Source organism: Bos taurus, chromosome 27, assembly GCF_002263795.3.
Source record: "Bos taurus isolate L1 Dominette 01449 registration number 42190680 breed Hereford chromosome 27, ARS-UCD2.0, whole genome shotgun sequence".
NCBI lineage: Eukaryota > Metazoa > Chordata > Mammalia > Artiodactyla > Bovidae > Bos > Bos taurus.
The window spans coordinates 35072998-35098388 of NC_037354.1; the positions used below are offsets into that span (position 1 = coordinate 35072998).

General features: G+C 43.2%; 1 protein-coding gene across 3 annotated transcripts in view; it reads left to right on the forward strand.

The window, feature by feature from the left end:
• The window catches only part of IDO2 (indoleamine 2,3-dioxygenase 2), a 65966-nt gene that overhangs the window by 24261 nt on the left and 16314 nt on the right, over window positions 1-25391 (forward strand). For 2 of the 3 annotated variants that reach the window (XM_010820353.4, XM_059882372.1), the window contains exons 3-7: window positions 1336-1455; window positions 4792-4910; window positions 6390-6404; window positions 8372-8471; window positions 9880-9997. In XM_010820353.4, coding sequence (XP_010818655.1) covers window positions 1336-1455; window positions 4792-4910; window positions 6390-6404; window positions 8372-8471; window positions 9880-9997 — 472 coding nt within the window. The remainder of the gene's footprint in view (window positions 1-1335; window positions 1456-4791; window positions 4911-6389; window positions 6405-8371; window positions 8472-9879; window positions 9998-25391) is intronic. The other variant, XM_010820354.4, reaches the window with a different exon arrangement.

The following is a 25391-nucleotide window of genomic DNA, read 5'->3' on the forward strand; positions in this document are numbered from 1 at the left end:
GTACCCATTAAGCAGAAGGTGTTTGATAAGGCAGGATTGTAAAACTTGCCCTGGGAGACTCCACATTTGATACATGATGTCAGTCTTGGGACTACTTTATTCTGTTTATAGAACACTCCAATCAAGCTGCCACTTCAGTAATGGTGACCAGTGTCCAGGCATTACCATGGGGACAATTTGGGGGCTTGCATGGGATGTAAGTATTGGTATTTCATGAACAACATCATGTGAAAGACCTCTCTTACTGCAGTGTCCTAAGATCAGGGCAGAAATGAGTGTGTGAGGATCACCTTAACTAAAAGATAACCTACCAGTTATACCCAAAGGACCCTTCAAACCACAAAACTCCCACGGCCATTTAGTTCATTTCAGTTCAGTTCAGTCGCTCAGTCGTGTCCAACTCTTTGCGACCCCATGAATCACAGCACGCCAGGCCTCCCTGTCCATCACCAACTCCCAGAGTTCACCCAGACTCATGTCCATCAAGTCAGTGATGCCATCCAGCCATCTCATCTTCTGTCGTCCCCTTCTCCTCCTGCCCCCAACCCTCCCAGCGTCAGGGTCTTTTCCAATGAGTCAACTCTTCGCATGGGGTGGCCAAAGTACTGGAGTTTCAGCTTCATATCATTCCTTCCAAAGAAATCCCAGGGCTGATCTCCTTCAGAATGGACTGGTTAGATCTCCTTGCAGTCCAAGGGACTCTCAAGAGTCTTCTCCAACACCACAGTTCAAAAGCATCAATTCTTCGGTGCTCAGCCTTCTTCACAGTCCAACTCTCACATCTATATATGACCACAGGAAAAAACATAGCCTTAACTAGACAGACCTTTGTTGGTAAAGTAACGTCTCTGCTTTTCAATATGCTATCTAGGTTGGTCATAACTTTCCTTCCAAGGAGTAAGCGTCTTTTAATTTCATGGCTGCAGTCACCATCTGCAGTGATTTTGGAGCCCCCCAAAATAAAGTCTGACACTGTTTCCACTCTTTCCCCATCTATTTCCCATGAAGTGATGGGACTGGATGTCATGATCTTCATTTTCTGAATGTTGAGCTTTAAGCCAACTTTTTCACTCTCCTCTTTCACTTTCATCAAGAGGCTTTTGAGTTCCTCTTCACTTTCTGCCATAAGGGCGGTGTCATCTGCATATGTGAGGTTATTGATATTTCTCCCGGCAATCTTGATTCCAGCTTGTGTTTCTTCCAGTCCAGTGTTTCTCATGATGTACTCTGCATAGAAGTTAAATAAGCAGGGTGACAATATACAGCCCTGATGTACTCCTTTTCCTATTTGGAACCAGTTGCAACTGGTAACCTCTGGACATTTCTCCTGAACAGATGCCGCTCTTGAACTGCCAGTTCCTTACAGGTTACCGAGAGTGGCGCCTGGCACGCCTAGTCCTGAGCTTTATCACCATGGGATATGTCTGGCAGGATGGAGAGACGCAGCCCAAAGAGGTAGGGACAAAGGGACTCCTGTCTTGTCATATGGAGGTTCCCTGTACCTGGAGAACACTGTCCACACTGTTTTCCTGGTAAATGTGTCCTTTCATGTTCTTCCCTTTGGGTCTGAGATGAAGGAAGCACAAAGGCTTCCCAGGTGGGTCAGTGGTAAATAATCTGCCTGCAATACAGGAGAGATGAGGTCAATCCCTGGGTTGGGAGGATCTCCTGGAAAAAGAAATGGCAACCCACTCCAGTATTTTTGCCTGAGAAAGCCCAGGAACAGAGGAGACTGGGGGCCTACAGTCCGTGGGGGTCTCAAAGAGTCAGACATGACTTAGCTATTACCCAAGAGCAGCAGTAAAATGAAGTGCAAAAGGCCCATTTAAATGAAAGACCATTTCTCCCCACCTGGCCAGGCAGTTAATTTTCTTTGGAACTGGAAGCCCTTTCATTTGTTTTGGCATTTTCTTTTTATTTTTCTTTCTGACACTCACCTTCTTCTAGGAATTTTAAACTGTTGCATTTGAAGGCAAGTCATAAGATATTAGGAAACACTGAATGACTTCCATTTTACAGCATTTTGTGCTCTTACACACATCAGTAACCACAGTGTTCACAACCTCATACACTAAGTATAGCAATGCCGTACCCATTTTACAGACTGCCAAGGACTACAGAAGGTAAATTTCTGGCCCAAGGCTAGGTAGCAAGTTTGTGGAAAAGCCAGGGTCACAACCCAGACCTTCTGATTTCCCTAATGCAGCCTTCATTCCCCAGAGACACACATTACCGTTTATAACACTATGCTTATTTTTTTGATGTTGCTTGTTATCTACCAAATGCTGGTCTGTCTCTTAAAATTTCATGCAAATCTCTTCTGACTCCTTGCATAACTTTTTACAGTTTTTATCTGAATCTCAGAACATGAAGTCTTTGAGTTTCACTTACCTCAGTATAAATTACTATTGGTTTCACTTTTTTATAAATGGACCTTTTACAGAAATCAGGATGTTACCCTTGTTTTGCTTCTCCAAGCTTGAGTGAGCTACCTGTTCTTAATTTGTTTGCCTAGGTTTATTCTACCATTTGTATCTCAAGTAAATAGAGGAGACTCCCAGTGATGAAAGCAAAGCAAAGTGAGATAAGAGACAGGACGTAAGCAGAGAGCTGCTGCAGACTGTTTTAATGTCAGGACATCTAACTTCAGAGTCATGTGTCTGATGTTGGAAAGTTTGAAGTCTAGGCACACATGATGGAACACCCCAATGGATTTTTCCTCCTCTTTCTGTTCTCCAGACCAGCATCCTCAATTGGGGAAGGGATGAAGTAGGTGACAAGGGAGGAAGACACCAGCTTCTGGTGTGTCTATGACCTTCCAGATCACCACTGAGCTCCCTACGCCCATTCCCACATGCAACCTCAAACCATCTCTACTTTCCCTGTATTTCCTCCTTTAACTTTTCTTACTATAGAGACACCTCATTTCTGCACTGTCTGTCCCTCCCTTCTCCTGCCCTCCATCTTTCCCAGCATCAGGGTCTTTTCCAGTGAGTCAGTTCTTCACATCAGGTGGCCAAAGGACTGCTTCAGCTTTAGCATCAGTCCTTCCAATGAATATTCAGGACTGATTTCCTTTAGGATGGACTGGTTGGATCTCCTTGCAGTCCAAGGGAGTCTCAAGAGTATTCTCCAGCACCACAATTTGAAAGCATCTTCAGTGCTCAGCTTTCTTTATGGTCCAACTTTCACACCCATATATGACTACTGAAAAATCATAACTTTGACTATACGGACCTTTGTCTCAGATTTTTAATATGCTGTCTACCCTTGTCATAGCTTTCCTTCCAAGGAGCAAATGTCTTTTTAATTTTGTGGCTGCAGCCACTGCAGTGATTTTGGAGCCCAAGAAAATAAAATCTGTCACTGCTTCCACTTTTTCCCCATCTATTTGCCATGAAGTGATGGGACTGGATGTCATGATCCTAGTTTTATGAATGCTGAGTTTTAAGCCAGCTCTTTTTCATCCTCATCAAGAGGCTCTTTGGGTCCTCTCCACTTTCTATGAATAGATATTTTTACTTTAAGGGGGAAGGAAGTTGGAAGTGGGAAAGAGGAGGCATAAGAATTCTTTTGGATCTATTTAGACTTGTTGATGGTTAGAACCCCCCACTCCCATCCCCATGGGTCCTGGTAATTTTTCTGGATATTTGGACAAATAGAGTTCTTTAGAGTGGCCCTCAGATTACTCAGGGATTGAATGGGGACTGTCCTAAGGTGACTTACTTGAAGTTGCTATTGGGTATGATGAAATGTTCTAGTCTTCCCATCCATCTCTCTGAGAAAAGGACACACACACACACATATATATACAAGTATATACACATATTTGTTCCTAAAACTAAGACTGTACACAAAACACTTGTATGCATTTACCTATATTATGTATCTGGATATATATAAATACATATATATACAGAGAGAAAGAGGGATATTTTCCCACTGCTCATGAACTCAATCCCCACTTACACCTCAACATTTGTTCATGCTCTGCATTGTACAATTTTCAGAGATTATTTTATACTATATATGTACATGCATGTTCCAATTTTGTACTTTTCACATATATTTCAGACCATACTCATAAATAATACATCCACTAGGTTGTTAAAGAATAAATATGAGAGTGAATTGTGTGTTATACTTGTATTAATTATATGGATATATGTTAATTAATTATATACATTTATTACATGGATTAATTATATGGATCACTCATATAATTCCATTTTTATTCTCAGGTTGTTTCTTTACCACACAATTTTTAGGAATTAAAAACAGATTGACATAGTTGCTCAGTCATGTCCAACTCTTTGAGACCCCATGAACTGGGGCTTTGTCAGGCTCCTCTGTCCAGGGGATGCTCTGGGCAAGGATACTGGAGCGAGTTGCCATGCCCTCCTCCAGGGGATCTTCCTGACCCAGGGATGGAACCCACATCTCTTATGCCTCCTGCATTGGCAGGTAGGCTCTTTACTGCTAGTACCACCTGGGAAGCTCATACACTATTGATACCATGTATAAAATAGATAACAAATGAGAACCTAGTATATAGCACAGGGAACTCTACTCAGTGCTCTGTGGTGACCTAAAAAAAATCCGAAAAAAAGGGGATGTATGTACACATGTAGCTGATTCACTTTCCTGTACTAACTACACAGGAGCTAATTATACAGAAACTAACACAGCATTGTAAAACAATTATATGCCAATAAAAAGAAAAGAGACAGATTGTGTCCTCCATTGCATTCTTTCTATAATGTGCTAACTGTCTGCATTTATATCCGCAAGATTCTGCCAAGAAACCTTGCCTTGCCCTTTGTTGAGGTCTCCAGGAACCTGGGGCTCCCTCCTATCCTCGTTCACTCGGACTTGGTGCTGGCCAACTGGGCTACTAGGAACCCAGGAGGGTAAGACAGGAGAGGGTGCTTGGGATCTGAACAAATGAAAACCAGATAAGGGAGAGGTTTGTGATTTCTCTTGCTACAGGAAAAGTCCAAACTTTGTCAGCTCTTTTGGATAAGGGATGCTCATATTTATTACCTGGGGCCTTCCCTCGTGGCTCAGATATTAAAGAATCTGCCTGCAATGTGGAGACCCAGGTTCGATCCCTGGGTCCAGAAGATCCCCTGGAGAAGGAAATGGCCACCCACTCCAGTATTCTAGCCTAGGAAATTCCATAAACAGAGGAGCCTGGCATGCTACAATCCATGTGGTCACAAGGAGTCAGACACGACTGAGTGACTAACACACTTGTGGTGCCAAAGAAGGGGTAAACTTAAACACAAGTTCAAAATTCATAGTTCACAGGAGTTTCCTCTCAACCCACTCTGAACACACTGGGACAGGTTGTTACAAAGATATAAAAGGAACAAGATAAATTTTCTGCATGGCCACAGTCTCAGTGTTTTGAGTCTGATATGTATATTGAGATTTGGCTCACTCTGTTACACCAAGACCTGTAGGGAAGAAAACTTTGCCCTTCTTCACATCTAGGCTCCTTGGCTAGTCTAATCATCAAACTGACACAAGACAGATGAACAGAGGGGGCTTCCCAGATGGTGCTGGCGGTAAAGAACCTGCCTGCCCAAGCAGAAGATGTAAGAGATGCAAATTCAGTCCCCTGGGTCGGGAAGATCCCCTGGAGGAGGGCATGGCAACCCACTCCAGTATTCTTGCCTGGAGAATCCCATGGGCAGAGGAGCCTGGTTGGCTATGGTCCATAGGGTTACAAACAGAGAGACACGCCTGAAGCGACTTAGCACTCATGTACGCACAGATGAACAGAGGAAAAACAAATTTAATTTGCACATGTTGGAACTCCATAAAAATATGAAGCTGAAGATGTGACTGAAGCGGGCAGCTTTTATACCTTCTAGACAAGGAAGCAGTACATTTGTAAAAACTTGACAAGACACTGGGGTTTAGGCTTGGGGTAGCTAATTAGGGGAGAGGTAGCAAGGCTTGTTTCTACAAGCTGCACTGCCCTGACTCCTTGTCTCTGGTGATAAGACTATCTCTCTACCTCCTGGTACAGGGAGGACGCCCTTCACCTGGAAGATTTACTTCCTCCTTTCAGGGGCACAAAGAGGTCAGCGTGTCCTTTTGGCATCTGCTGTTTCTCAAGTACCTTTAATTGAAAATAATCCACCAAAGTGGTGTATTTGGGATGGTGCATTCTCCTGCCCTCGGGTCCATAGTCTAGTCACAGCCCTTGACATCCAAACTGTGTGTGTGTGTGTGTGTGTGTGTGTGTGTGTGTCTGCGGTTCATTTGCTCACAAATGCACAAGACTTGTGTACACATGACCCTGGAAGGCATATCAAGTTTGCAAACTGATTTGTTCCTTTCTTTTCTTTTTCTTTTCTCAATCACTGAACTTGGACTAGACCCCTGGAAATCAGGTAAGCTATCAGAAACCCTTCACTCACTTTAGTTCAGTTCAGTCACTCAGTTGTATCTGACTCTTTGAGACCCCAGACTCACTTTAGGATTTTCCTAACTGTAAAAACTTACAATAAAATAAACACACAAAAAAGAAAGCATCCCATATTGCATGTATAATATATAAATTATAGAAATGCACACACACAAAAAAGACTAGAAGAACATATGCCTCAAATCAACAGCCCAAATGTTAACAATAGTTGTCTCTGCTATGTGTAAATTAAGGAATTAATTTTCTTTGCTACATTTTCCAGTTTGTACATTTAAAAAAAAGTAAAAGGCAATGCAAGAAGAGAAAACAAACAAACTACTCCTCACCACCCCTTAAACACCAAAGCTTCACCAGTTCTCTAATTCTTTGTGATTTTTTTCAAGTCTAATGATCTAGTGGTAAAGAACCCGCCTGCAATGCAGCAATGCAGAAGTAAGAGACATGGGTTTGATCCCTGGGCCAGGAAGATACCCTGTAGGAGCGCATGGCAACCCACTCCATTACTCTTGCCTGGAGAATCCCACAGACAGAGGAGACTGGCAGGCTACAGTCCATGGGGTTGCACAGAGTCGGACACAACTGAACCAACTTAGCACACATGCACGTGAAATCTGAAAAAGATCTCTGGTCTCACCATAACTTCTATGAAAGGACAAAGGGCAGGTTGTGGCTGCTACAGCTCCAGAATCCCTTTGAAATATTACAGAGACTGGAGCTTGCAGGACAAGTCTGGTTGAGACATTTTTAAACTCCTCTTTCACTAGAGAGCACAGTTAACCTCTAAGTTGACATTGCCTCTCTAATCAACAAACCTCAGCTCAATAAGGGGTTCAGCATAAAAGCTTTAGCTCGGAAGATGGAGAGATGAAGGGTGAAGACCCCATTTTGCACAGAAATGTGACTCTGCTGAAACTATGGGGGTCCCTGACTTAGTTTTCTTTTGTGTTTTTCATTTCTTCTTGTTTTTAAAATGTTAGAGGCAGACGTGATTTATGGAATGAAGTTTGCATGCTTCATAGACTGGATCCAGCTCTGGGGTATTTGAATCCATGTGATAATAGGTCATTTAAGAATGATCATCTAACTAATACAATTATGTAAAGTTTAAAAATAAAATAAAATTTAAAAAAATGATCATCTATTAGTCTTCAGCTTTCACTACTATAATACAGAATTTGGTGGGGGATGGGGCGGGGTGGAGACTGATTAGAGAGAGTCCCAGCCTGAGTTATGAAACAGCTCTCAGTTTCATAACAGGTCCAGTGACTAAGCAACTGGATGAACTTGGGCAAGTGAGTTTGCTTCTTTGGGCCATATTTTTCTGTCTGTAGAAAAGGGGTGTGAAGTTAGCCATGGCCTGGGCCTTCCAGGTGGCTCAGATGGTAAAGAATCTGCCTGCAGTGTGGCAGACACAGGTTCAGTTCAGTCCCTGGATTGGGAAGATCCCCTGGAGAAGGGCACGGCAACCCAATCCAGTATTCTTGCCTGGGAAATCCCATGGACAGTGGAGCCTGGTAGGCCACAGTTCATGGAGTCCCAAAGATTCGGACATGACAGAGCAACTATCATTTTATGCTTCCTGGAGCTCTATGACTCTGTGTTCCTAACAGGAAGGGTGTGTGAAAAATAAGCCCTACTCATCCACTTGTGCTTTAGTGGTTTCCTGAGGTGGAAGTGATGGTCTGGGACCATCAAGGCTGTGCCAGACTTTGGGAGCTCAGCTCAGGTGAACTTGGGCTGCAGCAGATGTCTCCCTTTCCTTCCTGAATGTTGCTGAAGAGCTGTTTGTCCTCAGTCATCTTGCAGAGCTGAGAAGGTTAGCTGCTGGTTCCACCTTGGACTAGCAGTTACCTGACTCAAGGCCACTGCTGGGCCCTGCATACTCACTGTGCCCAAACCTCTCTAACCACGTGGTCATCTGTCCCTCCCAAGGAACTTGGACACCATCATCTCATTCCCTGGGGGAGAAAGCCTGCGTGGTTTTATACTGGTGACTGTTCTGGTGGAGAAAGCAGCTGTGCCTGGGATTAAGGTATCTTTCCACCCAAAGCACTTTTTTTTTTCCTAAATGAGAAATCTGTCTGAGCTTTCCTTCCCACCCAGACCCTTTCCCTGCAGTGACTGAATCAATATAGACTCCTGTTTTGGTTAGTTAAGCAAAGAGATATACGTTCTAGCTCCCTTTCCTCAACTACCATAAAGCTTAGAATTGACCACTTGCCCATCAACAAACAAGCATTGTTCTAGGCAATGGGAGATCTGGGGGAATAAGAAAGACATTGCTCTGGCCTCCAACTGAGGCTCAGGATCCAGTGGGGGAAGGTGAGCTGATATAGGGTGTAATGAGAAAAAGAATGCTGAGTTTCATGTAAAGACATCTAAAATCTAATTCAGACTCAACAGGTTGGGCAAAACTCCCCACGGGAAATGACAGATCTGAAAGTTAATCCCTGAGTAATGTAGACAGAGAGACAGAGACGGAGAAACAGAGGCTGATCTCTGGCAGAAGGAGATGCCATACAAAGGCTCTGAGTTCAAATGAACCATCCTTGAGAACCAACCAAGACCTACTGTATAGCACGGGGAACTAGACACACGTGTATGTATGGTTGAATCCCTTCGCTGTCCACCTGAAACTATCACAACATTGTTAATTAGCTATACCGTCAATATAAAATGAAAAGTTAAAAAAATTTAAAAAAAACTAGCTAAACTAAAAATGTATCATCCTTGAGGTCACCTAGCCCTTTGGGGTTTTAAACTTGAATCCCTTTAAGACTCAGGCAGGTCCCAAGAAGGTCAGATGTCCACAGAGCATCCATGTCTTGCCTAGAGATGTTGGAGTTAGATTTCTGTTTTCACCACCTTCCCTGATAAGCATATTTTGGGTGCCTTCTGTGTCAAGAGTGGGGTGACCAGATTGGGCTACCATTATTACTGCTCCCTCCTTCACTGTAAAACTGTGTGGTCACTTTACTCCTCATCCATGTGTTTATTCTGTGTGTTTATTATGGAAACAAAATAAAATACTGGTAAGGGGTTCAGACAAAGCGGAGGCTGCTAATGAAGGGGGCTCTGGAGCTGAGGGCTCCACAGATTCTGATTTTCTGTAAGACAGAGTTGAGGAGTGAAGGTGTCCCAATTCAAAGCATAGAAGTAGGAAGGATGCTCATGTGTGATAACTCCAGAAGAAGGAAGGAGGGAAATGAGGGAGGGAGGCCCTTGAGAGGGACAAGAAGGAGCAGCCAGTGGAAAGATCCAGAAAGACCTAACCAGGTCCATCCAGCTGGTGACCAGAGAGACTGTCCTGTCAGGAGGATCTCACGGCCAATCCAGTGAGGAGCGCTCCCCAGGGGAGCAGGCAGAGGGCTGCCCTTCCTGGACTCCCCACCTCAGTGGACCGTAAGTGAATGCACTGAGGGACTGAATCTTGTCTCCAGGCCCTGGTTCAGGCCGTGAATGCCATCTTGCAGTCCAGCCCAGACTCCTTGCTTCAAGCCCTGCAGCGACTGAGGGTCTCCATCCAGGACATCACCGGAGCCTTGGGACAAATGCACGGTACATGCTTCTGATGCCTGAGGGCTCTCCTGGTGGGGAAAAGGGCCTGAAGGCTGGGCAGAATCCAGGGGATGGTGCTGCTGTGTTAGCCTGGTTTTAAGGTAACTGCTGTTCAGACTATTGGAAAATGAGCTCTCGGTTGGCAGGGATATTTTCATGCTTTTGCCCTCCTTTCCATTTACTTGCAATTAGGGTGATTTCCTATTTTCGGCCATTGCGTTTCTGTGTGTTGAGGTCTCACGTGAAGCTTGGGAAGAGGGGAGGGGCACACATATGGCTTATAACCGCTTTATCCAGCAATGACCCTGGTCCCAGAGAACATGACTGATCTTGGCTTCTTCAGTTCTTTTCTGTGGCCAGCGAAGGGATAGGTTGTCCTAGGAGTGGCCACTTAAAGGTCACACCCTTCGCCAACTGCTTAACTATTATTCTGGTGATCACATCACTTGGCAATTTCTGGGCAGCTACTCAACTTCCTCTCTCAGGAAAAACTCCAAAACTGAAATGGAAAAGGGCCTGATCTTTTTAATAAAGGAAAAGGAGCTGAACGTCTGTTACTTCTGCAAAACAAAATAGATTCTAGTAAAAGAGAGTGTTTATAGGAAATGGAGCAGGAGGGAGGGAGCTGGAAACTGGATGGAGCTCAGTTTTATCCTTTCATTAAAAGGATAGATTGTCATTGCAGACTCTGCAAAATTCATCTGATTACATACTCTTTCATTCAAAGGCCTCTTTTTACATGTCAGAGTCACATCTCCCCATTTCCCTGAATTTTAATTTAATTTTTTTTAAGTTGGAAAAAGAAATTTTATTTTTTTATTTTCATTTTTTTTAACTTTACAATATTGTATTGGTTTTGCCATTTTAATTTTAAAGCCCTCCCAATCACGAGTAGGTCTCTTGCCAAACCAGCTCTCCCAGCTTAGTGAGATGGATTTTAGTTTGGCCAAGGTGCCCAGAGTGTGTTACTCAGGATGTCAGGACCACTAGAGAGACGTTGCAGGTGTCCAGATCATATGAATGAGCAGAAGTGAGTGGTTCAGAAGGTCATGGGAGGCCCTCCACCCTGTCACAGGTATGTCCCGGCAAGGTGGCCTTAGCCCTGTCTGGCTCTCACACATTTCCCTAGTTCTCATTCTCCAAGTCACTTCTACAGCCTGGGCCAACCTTTAGCTTTCTTCCTTATACCGTGCAGGAGGTCTGATGGCCTGGGAAGGTGATGGGATGATTTCTCTTGTGTCACCCCAAGGCAAATTTGCCCACACAGACATCCTATACAGGTGTCTACTATAAAAAGTGACTACTAGTCACTGCAGTAAGAGACATGACCGTCTCTGCCTGCAACTTTCAAAAGCAACCCCAACAGCATCTTCCACCCTCTATGCTCCTTAACCATGTGGCCTGAATTCTCCTCTCATCAAAGGGTGAAGCCTGTGTGACGTATGTGGGCTTGTGACATGCCTGTGACCAGTAGAACTCAGCAGAAGTGGCACAGCATGACTTCCCAGGCAGGTTGAGAAAATCTGATGCAGCTGCCATGCTGTGCTCTGAGTCACAATGAGAAAAGTCAACTGGGGTCACCAGGGCATCAAAAAGGATGTCAGACCACACAGAGAGGCCAAGTGTAGGGGCCCCATTGGGCACTTGGCACAGGGGTGAATAAGCCCCTGGGAGAGTCTTAAGTTCCCACTGCCCAGGCACCTTCAGTTCCATCTCCTCAGCTGAGGATCCAAGCACTGTGAAGCAGATAGCCATCTCTGCTGAGTCTGGCCCTGATTCCTGCCCTGCAGGGCCGTGCTCACAATACAATGGTTATTCTATGCTACTGAATCTGAGTGGTTTGTTACTTAACCATGGTAACCAGAAAAGTGACATTATAAAAATGATAGATAATAGAAAGTTCAAGGTGTAAGGAATCACATGAATGTTTTAGTCATTGGTTGAATTTCTTTGGTAGTTGAATTTCGTCTGCTTGATAAATAGAGCTCAGCTTCACTGCTTTCCTCCCCTAAATGGAGCTTTCCAAGATTCCTTCTTTCTGAGCTCAGCTTTAGCACGAATTGTTTCTTCCTTTTCCCCACAAAGTCCTCCTTTCCAGGAATTTTCTGATCTGGAGTCATGCCTGAAGGAGTGCCCAAGGCAGAGGAGGAGGCAGGGCCAAGGCAGAGCCTCTTTGCTCTAGGGCTGCAGTTGACATAAGAGAACCACCCTGCAGTGAACTTTGTCACATAATCTCAGTCCAGCTCACACAGGATTTCCACTTGACAGTTTTACCCAGTTCTCACTGCTGACTGGAAATCAAACCCAGACAATTCTATTCCCATAGCTTGACTCCCCCCAAAACAGAAGTCCATCACCACGTCACACATGGGGACCTTCACACTGCACACCTGCAGGACCCAGGTTCAGCTCTCCTGTTTTGGTGGTAAACAAGCAAATCAACCAGGTCAGAGCTTTGGGCTCCGTTGGAAGGCTAAGCTGTGCTAGGATTTCCAGGCATCCAAAATATGAGTAAGTCTGGATTTCAAGCCTGTGTGATTATTAAGGGCCCTTGTTCTCTGAGTTTATTTTCTCAGAAAAGCTGAGGGATAATTATTCTCTCTGAAAAGCCGTGAAAACTGTTGCCTTGTATTTTCTTCTGACGCAACACCATTTCTGGCTTACCCTTTGTCAACTACAAACTGGCACTTACCAAGAGCATTGCCAAAGAGTGAACAAAAAAGGCATTTGCCATCTGCCTCTATGGAGATTGAACCCCATGCTGCTACAGCTATCGACCTTCAACAACCCCAAAGGGAGTTCAGGGTGGAGTGAGGCACTCTGTGCTCCAGGGAATCTGGTGAGACAGGTCTTTAGATAGTTGGATGTTTTTAGGAACAGATTTTATGATCTAAATCGTTGTATCTCCTCATATCTAGTTCAGTTCAGTTCAGTTCAGTCGCTCAGTCGTGTCCGACTCTTTGTGACCCCATGAATCGCAGCACACCAGGCCTCCCTGTCCATCACCAACTCCCGGAGTTCACTCAGACTCACGTCCATCAAGTCGGTGATGCCATCCAGCCATCTCATCCTCTGTCATCCCCTTCTCCTCCTGCCCCCAATCCCTCCCAGCATCAGAGTCTTTTCCAATGAGTCAACTCTTCGCATGAGGTGGCCAAAGTACTGGAGTTTCAGCCTTAGCATCATTCCTTCCAAAGAAATCCCAGGGCTGATCTCCTTCAGAATGGACTGGTTGGATCTCCTTGCAGTCCAAGGGACTCTCAAGAGTCTTCTCCAACACCACAGTTCAAAAGCATCAATTCTTCGGCGCTCAGCTTTCTTCACAGTCCAACTCTCACATCCATACATGACCACTGGAAAAACCATAGCCTTGACTAGACGGACCTTTGTTGACAAAGCAATGTCTCTGCTTTTCAATATGCTATCTAGGTTGGTCATAACATATTCTCTCTCACATCTAGAGAAGCACTAAATCCCTTCATGGTGACATCAGATCCTCATGACTAACAAAAAACCTTTTGTAAAATGGGTGCTTCATGACACTGAACTCCCCCTTCACTGAAACCTTATATATTGACTTTCCCCCACTGCCACTTTGGAGCAGTCTCTCAGGTATCTGAGGTACTGCCTCCCTGTCTGCAGTCCTCATTTTGCCCCAAATAAAACTTAACTCACAACTCTCTAGTTGTATATATATATATATTTTTTTTGGTCGACACCTTAGTAGCTGTAGGGATTGTTCTTTTATTAGTGATGAGGGGTCAAAATGTTTGCTTCTGACAGTTTGGTAAGTGTGAATGCCCTTCACATTATTGATTACTTCTGATTACTTCACTTAGTTTTGTCTAAGATATTTTCCTTCTTAACTTATGAACTTATTTTTTTAATTTTTATACTTTAAAATTTTACTTATTTTTTAAATTAGAGGATAATTGCCTTAGAGTGTGTTATGTTGGTTTCTGCTGTACAACACCACCAATCATTCATAATTATTTATATATAGATATGGGCTTCCCCGGTGGCTTAGCCATAGAGAATCCACCTGCAATGCAGGAGATGCGGGTTCAAACCCTGGGTCAGAAAGATTCCCTGGAGGAGAAAATGGTAAACCACTACAGTATTCTTGCCTGGAAAATCCCACAGCTACAGTCCATAGGGTTGCAAAAGAGTCAGGCACGACTTAGCGACTAAACAACAACAGTGTGCCGGCATGCTAAGTTGCTTCAGTTGTATCTGACTCTGCAACCCTATGGGCTGTAGCCCACCAGGTTCCACTGTCCATGGGATTCTCCAGGCAAAATACTGGAGTGGGTCGCCATGCCCTCCCCCAGGGGATCTTCCCAACCCAGGGACTGAACCAGTGTCTGTCTCCTGCATTAGCAGGTGGGTCCTTTACCACTTGGGCTTCTCTGATAGCTCAGTTGGTAAAGAATCCATCTGCAATGCAAGAGACCTGGGTTCAATCCTTGGGTTGGGAAGATCCCCTGGAGAAGGGAACGGCTACCCACTCCAGTATTCTGGCCTGGAGAATTCCGTGGACTGTATAGTGCATGGGGTCGCAGAGTCGGACACTGAGCAACTTTCACCATCACTGATATCACATGTTCTTTTACTTTTTATTTACTACTAGTGCCACCTGGGAGGAGAAGGCAATGGCACCCCACTCCAGTACTCTTGCCTGGAAAATCCCATGGACGGAGGAGCCTGGTAGGCTGCAGTCCAGGGGGTCGCTAAGAGTCGGACATGACTGAGCGACTTCACTTTCACTTTTCACTTTGATGCACTGGAGAAGGAAATGGCAACCCACTCCAGTGTTCTTGCCTGGAGAATCCCAGGGATGGGAGAGCCTGGTGGGCTGCTATCTATGGGGTCGCACAGAGTCAGACACGACTGAAGTGACTTAGCAGCAGCGCCACCTGGGAAGCCCCCAAAACAGCAATGTATATATATCCTGTCTCTCTTGAGCCTCCCTCTCCCCACCTATCCTAGTCCTCTAGGTCGTCAACTTGTGAACTTACTTTGTCTAAATCCAGTTGGAAGAGAATGAACACTGTCAACCTTCTCTTCAAATACCATACAATTATATGACCAAGGGACCAAGTTCACATTTCTAAAGTTGTTTTTGCTCATGGACTAGTGACATACAGTAATCTGAATAAACCCAAATTATCTGAGCCATCATCTCTTCCCTTAAATCTAATTTCATCCTGTGAGTGCAGCACGTCTGAAGGCAAGCATACACATATATACACAGGATATTGAACAGTTTTACAAATCTTCACAGAAGATTTCTTAGGGCTGTAAGCAGAAACATGCACATCATACATTGAAGATACCTAAAAATCTACAGTGATCATTACTGTTTTATATGGTGAAGGCTCACTTAGACTTGCTTATATATATATATATATATATTTTTTTTTTTTTTTAATTAAAAACATTTTTTTTTTTGGTTGCACTGTATGTGGAATCTCAGTTTCCCAACCAGGGACTGAACCCGAGGCCTCTGCACTGGAAGTGCAGAGCCTTAATTACTGGACTGTTATTTATAACCCTTGCTCTTCACTCCTATGTATACATACATTTTTTTGCCTGTAGGATTTCCTCTAGTGAGAGTCTCTGTTGCTGGGAAACTCATCTAAAAAATGCCTTTTTTTTTTCCTTTTATTTATTTATATTTTATTATTTTTATGTTTATTTATATCTTTCATTTTTGCTAGCGACCATATTCTTAGGTGTTGAGTAGATCAGTACTAGTTTCCATTGTTGCTTCTGAGAAGTCTGTCTCCTGTCTTCTTCCCTGTCCTGTCATTTAGTCACTCAGTCATGTCCAACTCTTTCTGTGACCCTGTAGACTGCAGCCTGCCAGGCTCCTCTGTCCATGGAATTCTCCAGGCAAGAGTACTGGAGTGGGTTGCCATTTCCTCCTCACGGGATATTCCTGACCCAGGGATTGAACCCCTGTCTTCTGCTTGGCAGGCAGATTCTTTTCTACTGAGCCACCAGAGAAGCCTTCTCCCTACTTGTCTTCTTTTGTCTGCCTGTTTTCTGTGTTGTTCAGTTTATTACCCCTTGACAATATTATGCTTCTTTACTTGTTATGATTCATTACCCTAGAAAATCCTCAGCCATGAAACCCTCACAAACTGCCTACCTCACTCCCTTTCTGCCTCCTACTGGAACTCTTTTCCTTTCTTTAAATATATCTAAAGAATTTTTACAATGTTGTGTTGTTTCTGCCCTGCTGCTGCTGCTAAGTCGCTTCAGTCGTGTCCGACCCTGTGCGACCCATAGACGGCAGCCCACTAGGCTCCCCCATCCTTGGGATTCTCCAGGCAAGAACACTGGAGCGGGTTGCCATTTCCTTCTCCAACGCAGCATGAAAGTGAAAAGTGAAAATGAAGTCACTCAGTCGTGTCTGACTCTTAGCGACCCCATGGACTGCAGCCCACCAGGCTCTTCCGTCCATGGGATTTTCCAGGCAAGAGTACTGGAGTTGGGCGCCATTGCCTTCTCCGTGTTTCTGCCCTACAATAATGCAAATCAGCTACAATTATATTAATGCATACATCCCCTCCCTCCCTCAGTAACCTCCCCCACCACCCATCACATCTCTTCAGGTCGTAACAGAGCACCAGACTGGACTTCCTGTGCTACGCAGTAACTTCCTGTCAGCCATCTTACACCTAACAGTGTATCTCTGTTGATGCTACTTTCTCAATTATCCCACTCCCTCACTCCCTCTCTGTGTCCACAAGTCTACTCTCTACATGTACTTCCTACCGGAACTTTAATTCCGGATGTTAGGCCATTCCTCTTTGCCTTTCATTTTCCTAAAATCTTGCTGCTGTTTTCCATCTCTTTCTTTGGGCTGCATTTTGGATTACTTCTTCCAATCTAATTAAATCCTTTACTCTTCAAACTGCTTCTTACCTACTATTAAAGACACACCCTGAGTAGATTGCTTGGTTTTTCACTTTCAGAAGCTGTTATTCTTTTCAACTCTGTTTTATTTTTTTAACTTTCTGTTTCCTATAAATGTTTTCAAGCTGAAATGTGCATAAGTGTGGTTTTTTATAATCGGTAGGTGAGATAAGTGTGACAGTTTTAATATTTGGCACTTCTGTTTCTCTTTTCTCACAGTGGTTGTTGTGTCTCTTTTTTTCTGTTTGACCTGTTTTGTTTTGTTTTTCCACTTTGTAATGTTTACTGTTCTTGCAATATCATTTGTAGGCAGGCTTTTGGGACTAGAATAGAGAAATATTTGTATATGATTCTTTCTGGCTCTTGGGAGCACTAAAATTCTGGATTATCATCTTAGATCAACTTGAGCAAGTAAAGACCCATATGTTGATCTGACAGTTGAACCTGGGCTAAAAGTGTACAAAAACAATGATCCCAACTTCTCAGGAACAGATTTTTCTTTTCTTTTTTTTAAGTCCTGTTTTTCTTGGTGCCAAAGTTAGCTCTGATGCCTTCTCCTATGGCAAGCAGGGGTGAATTGAGGGCCTGACTCATACAGAAGTTGAGGGTATAGCATCTGGGGCTCCCTGGATAAGATGAGGAGAGTGTGGAGTAAAATTCCTCACCAAGGCTGGAACCAGGGCTCCTACCATAGCCGCTAAACCAGAGCCCGGATGAATCTGAATTGACAAATGCTTTCAGGGAAAAGTGTCTCTCCAGTTCGGTTTTCTGCATCCCTGAGTTTCTGCTTTCTTTGCATTTTTGCCTAATGGCTCCTTGCTGTCTTTTTGGCTGTTCAATTTTCTTTTGGTTACTTTCATATTTATCCAGCTTTTCCTGTTTGTTTGTTTGTTTTCAGTGGAAGGATAGGTCCAAGTAAAACAGCATTCTGTTACCACAAAGGGAAGTCTTTTTCAAGAGGACTGTTTGCATCTCTTCCTTCCCTTGTGTTTCTGCCATCAGTTCCTCTGCACCTGGCTGTCATCATCTCTTGCCAGGACCCCTGCAGTAGCCTTCTACATCTTGTCTCTCAACTGCCTTTTTCCTAGTCTAATCCACACTCTATACAGAAGCCTGAATTGATGTTTAGGAGTGCAAATCAGATTGTGTCACTTTAGTTCTGAAAACTCTTCAGTTTCTCTCCAAGAACAGTCCAATATGGCAACCTGTAGCCACTGAACACTTGCTACATGGCTGGTGCAACCGAGGAGTTAAATTTTTAGCTGCATTTAATTTTAATTAATTGAAATTGAAATTCAAAAAAACTGAATCAGTATAAAATACTTTTCTATTAGACACAGCTTTAGTGTTAGAAAGATTGACTTTCACCTAATTGTTGAAAATTTAGCATCCAAATTAAAATACACTCTAAGTATAAAATAAATTTTAAGTCTATAAGAATGTACACAGAATCTCAAATAATTATTTTTAGAAACCTCATTAATAATTTTGTGTTGGACACATTTGAAATGATAATATTAGCTAAAACATGGTATTGGTATTAATTTTTTCTTTTTTTTTTTAACCTTTCAAAGTATCTCTAGTAGAAAATTTAAAACTACATGTGACCATCAGGCTTCGCAGGTGGTTCAGTGATAAAGATTCCACCTGGTGATGCAGGAGACGTGAGTTCGATCCCTGTGGGAACTGCACACAAAAAAAGATACAGTTCAGATGGATAGTTCAGTTATGCATCTACAGTGCTTTGTTTTAGATGTTGGTAACAGGTGCTTTCTTTTCTAAGTTGTTTCAGTCGTGTCTGACTCTCTGCAACCCTATGGACTGTAGCCCACCAGGCTCCTCTGTCCATGGGATTCTCCAGGCAAGAATACTGGAGTGAATTACCATGTCCTCCTCCAGGGGATCTTCCTGACCCAGGGATTGAACCAACGTCTCTTAGGTCTCCTTCTCTTGCATTGGCAAGCGAGTTCTTTACCACTAGTGCCACCTGTGAGGAGAAGGCAACGGCACCCCACTCCAGTACTCTTGCCTGGAAAATCCCATGGATGGAGGAGCCTGGTAGGCTGCAGTCCATGGGGTCGCTAAGAGTCGGACACGACTGAAGCGACTTAGCAGCAGTGCCACCTGGGAAGCCCCCAAAACAGCAATGTATATATATCCTCTCTCTCTTGAGCCTCCCTCTCGCCACCTATCCTAGTCCTCTAGGTCGTCAACTTGTGAACTTAGTCTAAATCCAGTTGGAAGAGAATGAACACTGTCAACCTTCTCTTCAAATACCATACAATTATATGACCAAGGAACCAAGTTCACATTTCTAAAGTTGTTTTTGCTCATGGACTAGTGACACACAGTAATCTGAATAGACCCAAATTATCTGAGCCATCATCTCTTCCTTTAAATCTAATTTCATCCTGTGAGTGCAGCACGTCTGAAGGCAAGCATACACATATATACACAGGATATTGAACAGTTTTACAAATCTTCACAGAAGATTTCTTAGGGCTGTAAGCAGAAACATGCACATCATACATCGAAGATACCTAAAAATCTACAGTGATCATTACTGTTTTATATGGTGAAGGCTCACTTAGACTTGCTTTTATATATATATATATATTTTTTTTTTTTTTTTTAATTAAAAGCATGTGTTTTTTTTTTGGTTGCACTGTATGTGGAATCTCAGTTTCCCAACCAGGGACTGAACCCGAGGCCTCTGCACTGGAAGTGCAGAGCCTTAATTACTGGACTGTTATTTATAACCCTTGCTCTTCACTCCTACGTATACATTTATTTTTTTGCCTGTAGGATTTCCTCTAGTGAGAGTCTCTGTTGCTGGGAAACTCATCTAAAAAATGCCTTTTTTTTTCCTTTTATTTATTTATATTTTATTATTTTTATGTTTATTTATATCTTTCATTTTTGCTAGCGACCATATTCTTAGGTGTTGAGTAGATCAGTACTAGTTTCCATTGTTGCTTCTGAGAAGTCTGTCTCCTGTCTTCTTCCCTGTCCTGTCATTTAGTCACTCAGTCATGTCCAACTCTTTCTGTGACCCTGTAGACTGCAGCCTGCCAGGCTCCTCTGTCCATGGAATTCTCCAGGCAAGAGTACTGGAGTGGGTTGCCATTTCCTCCTCACGGGATATTCCTGACCCAGGGATTGAACCCCTGTCTTCTGCTTGGCAGGCAGATTCTTTTCTACTGAGCCACCAGGGAAGCCTTCTCCCTACTTGTCTTCTTTTGTCTGCCTGTTTTCTGTGTTGTTCAGTTTATTACCCCTTGACAATATTATGCTTCTTTACTTGTTATGATTCATTACCCTAGAAAATCCTCAGCCATGAAACCCTCACAAACTGCCTACCTCACTCCCTTTCTGCCTCCTACTGGAACTCTTTTCCTTTCTTTAAATATATCTAAAGAATTTTTACAGTGTTGTGTTGTTTCTGCCCTGCTGCTGCTGCTAAGTCGCTTCAGTCGTGTCCGACCCTGTGCGACCCATAGACGGCAGCCCACCAGGCTCCCCATCCTTGGGATTCTCCAGGCAATAACACTGGAGTGGGTTGCCATTTCCTTTTCCAAAGCAGCATGAAAGTGAAAAGTGAAAATGAAGTCACTCAGTCGTGTCTGACTCTTAGCGACCCCATGGACTGCAGCCCACCAGGCTCTTCCGTCCATGGGATTTTCCAGGCAAGAGTACTGGAGTTGGGCGCCATTGCCTTCTCCGTGTTTCTGCCCTACAATAATGCAAATCAGCTACAATTATATTAATGCATACATCCCCTCCCTCCCTCAGTAACCTCCCCCACCACCCATCGCATCTCTTCAGGTCGTAACAGAGCACCAGACTGGACTTCCTGTGCTACGCAATAACTTCCTGTCGGCCATCTTACACCTAACAGTGTATCTCTGTTGATGCTACTTTCTCAATTATCCCACTCCCTCACTCCCTCTCTGTGTCCACAAGTCTACTCTCTACATGTACTTCCTACCGGAACTTTAATTCCGGATGTTAGGCCATTCCTCTTTGCCTTTCATTTTCCTAAAATCTTGCTGCTGTTTTCCATCTCTTTCTTTGGGCTGCATTTTGGATTACTTCTTCCAATCTAATTAAATCCTTTACTCTTCAAACTGCTTCTTACCTACTATTAAAGACACACCCTGAGTAGATTGCTTGGTTTTTCACTTTCAGAAGCTGTTATTCTTTTCAACTCTGTTTTATTTAACTTTCTGTTTCCTATAAATGTTTTCAAGCTGAAATGTGCATAAGTGTGGTTTTTTATAATCGGTAGGTGAGATAAGTGTGAGAGTTTTAATATTTGGCACTTCTGTTTCTCTTTTCTCACAGTGGTTGTTGTGTGAGAGTTTTAATATTTGGCACTTCTGTTTCTCTTTTCTCACAGTGGTTGTTGTGTCTCTTTTTTTCTATGTTTGACCTGTTTTGTTTTGTTTTTCCACTTTGTAATGTTTACTGTTCTTGCAATATCATTTGTAGGTAGGCTTTTGGGACTAGAATAGAGAAATATTTGTATATGATTCTTTCTGGCTCTTGGGAGCACTAAAATTCTGGATTATCATCTTAGATCAACTTGAGCAAGTAAAGACCCATATGTTGATCTGACAGTTGAACCTGGGCTAAAAGTGTACAAAAACAATGATCCCAACTTCTCAGGAACAGATTTTTCTTTTCTTTTTTTTAAGTCCTGTTTTTCTTGGTGCCAAAGTTAGCTCTGATGCCTTCTCCTATGGCAAGCAGGGGTGAATTGAAGGCCTGACTCATACAGAAGTTGAGGGTATAGCATCTGGGGCTCCCTGGATAAGATGAGGAGAGTGTGGAGTAAAATTCCTCACCAAGGCTGGAACCAGGGCTCCTACCATAGCCACTAAACCAGAGCCCGGATGAATCTGAATTGACAAATGCTTTCAGGGAAAAGTGTCTCTCCAGTTCGGTTTTCTGCATCCCTGAGTTTCTGCTTTCTTTGCATTTTTGCCTAATGGCTCCTTGCTGTCTTTTTGGCTGTTCAATTTTCTTTTGGTTACTTTCATATTTATCCAGCTTTTCCTGTTTGTTTGTTTGTTTTCAGTGGAAGGATAGGTCCAAGTAAAACAGCATTCTGTTACCACAAAGGGAAGTCTTTTTCAAGAGGACTGTTTGCATCTCTTCCTTCCCTTGTGTTTCTGCCATCAGTTCCTCTGCACCTGGCTGTCATCATCTCTTGCCAGGACCCCTGCAGTAGCCTTCTACATCTTGTCTCTCAACTGCCTTTTTCCTAGTCTAATCCACACTCTATACAGAAGCCTGAATTGATGTTTAGGAGTGCAAATCAGATTGTGTCACTTTAGTTCTGAAAACTCTTCAGTTTCTCTCCAAGAACAGTCCAATATGGCAACCTGTAGCCACTGAACACTTGCTACATGGCTGGTGCAACCGAGGAGTTAAATTTTTAGCTGCATTTAATTTTAATTAATTGAAATTGAAATTCAAAAAAACTGAATCAGTATAAAATACTTTTCTATTAGACACAGCTTTAGTGTTAGAAAGATTGACTTTCACCTAATTGTTGAAAATTTAGCATCCAAATTAAAATACACTCTAAGTATAAAATAAATTTTAAGTCTATAAGAATGTACACAGAATCTCAAATAATTATTTTTAGAAACCTCATTAATAATTTTGTGTTGGACACATTTGAAATGATAATATTAGCTAAAACATGGTATTGGTATTAATTTTTTCTTTTTTTTTTTAACCTTTCAAAGTATCTCTAGTAGAAAATTTAAAACTACATGTGACCATCAGGCTTCGCAGGTGGTTCAGTGATAAAGATTCCACCTGGTGATGCAGGAGACGTGAGTTCGATCCCTGTGGGAACTGCACACAAAAAAAGATACAGTTCAGATGGATAGTTCAGTTATGCATCTACAGTGCTTTGTTTTAGATGTTGGTAACAGGTGCTTTCTTTTCTAAGTTGTTTCAGTCGTGTCTGACTCTCTGCAACCCTATGGACTGTAGCCCACCAGGCTCCTCTGTCCATGGGATTCTCCAGGCAAGAATACTGGAGTGAATTACCATGTCCTCCTCCAGGGGATCTTCCTGACCCAGGGATTGAACCAACGTCTCTTAGGTCTCCTTCTCTTGCATTGGCAAGCGAGTTCTTTACCACTAGTGCCACCTGGGAAGCCCCTTACCGACCTGTGTGGGATCATCATGAGCATTAATAACGTCATGTGAAAATGCTGCAGTGATTCTGGGCCTGTGGTTTTGGGACTGACCCAAAGCAAGGATTTGCTGAATTTTGTTTTTTTTTAAAGGCCCCTTCTCTGTATAAAACCTAAATCCTCTGCCTCTGAAACATTGAAATAGCAAGTTCCCTTTGGTTTTCCAAGCAAAACAAAAATATGATAAAATTTTCATGAAATGAGCGTGAACTAATCAAGAACAGACATTGTATTTCTCTTCACATTCACTTAAATGCAAAAGAACAAGATACTCAACCAAAATGGTTTGTGTTTTTCAGAACAACAACAAGGGAAGCTTTGAAAGACATCACCCCCATTCACTAAACACACCTGAGCTTGGCCATCAGGCAGAAGCTGCAGTCCACAGGTCATATCTCTGCTCTTCTAGGAAGACACAGGGAAGGACACGGGGGAGGCTTAACTCAGCTGTGTCCTTGGATCTTCTGTGCTCCCTGTAGGATAATGTCACTGGCTTTCAGGAACTACCCTTCTTCGTGCAAGCGTACGCACATATGGTCCAGAAGTAAGACTATTTACATGGCTTTCATCCCTCACCAGTCCCGTGTTAATAGATGGTCTCCATCTGGTGTAGAGAGAAATACCGTCCATCAGCCTTGGTAGGGATTCTAAGGCTTTTCTGCATTGGCTATGGATACACCTGCTCCAGTCTTGTTGCTCCCTCTTGTGGCAGAATTCCTTTAGCATTGTGCCTGCCTTCTTTTAATCTCCCAAAGCCAGGCCTGGAGCTGATATTCTTCTTTAGCTGATATTCTCTGTGTGTGTGTGTGTGTGTGCCCCTTCAGTTGCTCAGTTGTGCCTGACATTCTGAAGTCCCATGGACTGTAGCCCACCAGGCTCTTCTGTCCATGGGATTCTCCAGCCAAGGATGCTGGAGTGGGTTGCCATTTCCTCCTCCAGGGGATTTTCCCATCCCAGGGATGGAACCCTCATCTCCTGTATTGACAGGTGGATTTTTTACCCCTAGCACCACCTGGGAAGCCCCTTAGCTAGATGGTGGAGTGTGTTTACTTTCTCCCAACGCCACAGAGTCCCACTCCACCTGCTCACTATCTGGGCCCACTCTTTTCACACTCAGGAGTGTTGCCAAGAAGATCTCTCTTGGTCCTGAGCTGAGCTACCCTTGGGAAGGGATGATGTGGATAAAGTGAAATATTCTTCTTATCCTCTTCGATGCATCCAATCCTAGAATTTTTGCTCCTATGGTGCTCTAGAACCTCCAAGGACTCCTGTACTTGTGCAAAGGCTGTCTTGTCCACGGTACTGTGTGTGCTCAGTTGCTTCTGTCGTGTCTGACTTTTTTGACTGACCCTGTGGACTGTAGCCCACCAGGCTTCTCTGTCCATGGGATTCTCCAGGCAAGAATACTGGAGTGGGTTGCCATTTCCTTCTCCAGGGAATCTTTCTCACCCAGGGATCAAACCTGGGTCTCCTGCATTGCAGTGGGATCCTTTACCCACCGAGACACCTAGGAAGCCCATCCTATCCATGGGTGACTGTCTAAATCAACATTCTTTGTGGGGAAGAGAGAAGAAAACTCTTATTCAGCCATGAGAAAGGCATCACTCTTGCATTTCCCTGATTTGTAATGAGTTAACTCTCTATGTATCTGGGGCGGAGGGGTAGAGGGGCCCGTGCTTTTGTGTGTTCACCACACATGTCCCTGTTTTGTGAAATGCATGGCTTTCCTTAATTTTGGAAATGTCTTTTTATCTTTTACTCATTGCTTTTAGTCAGCTTTTGGGTACACTCTGGAGGGTGATTTTTGTTAGTTACATGTTTCAAATGTTTTGGATTGTCTTATTCTGCCTTTTGAAAGCAGAAGTTCTTAACTTAAATAAGCCAGAGTATTTGCCCTTTCTTTTACAGCAGTCTATTTTTAGGAAGTCTTATGTAAGATATAATTTAATAATCAGAGGTCATAAATCTATTTTTCTATGTTTTCTTCTGAAATTGTTTATCTTTCACCCATCAGCCCTTAATACGCGTTTAATGATTATCTCTATAGAGTATGACATAGGAAATACTTTCAATTTCCCTTCTGTGACTCATCACTAATCTGCAATATTAGCATCGTTGTACACCAGATTTTCTTAAATGAATGGATCTCTTTCCAGGCTCCCTATTCTGTTTCATTGTTTCTTTGTCTTTCCCCATACCAAAACCACCTGTCATAACAGAATTGTAGCTTCACAATATTTCTCATTTTCAGGTAA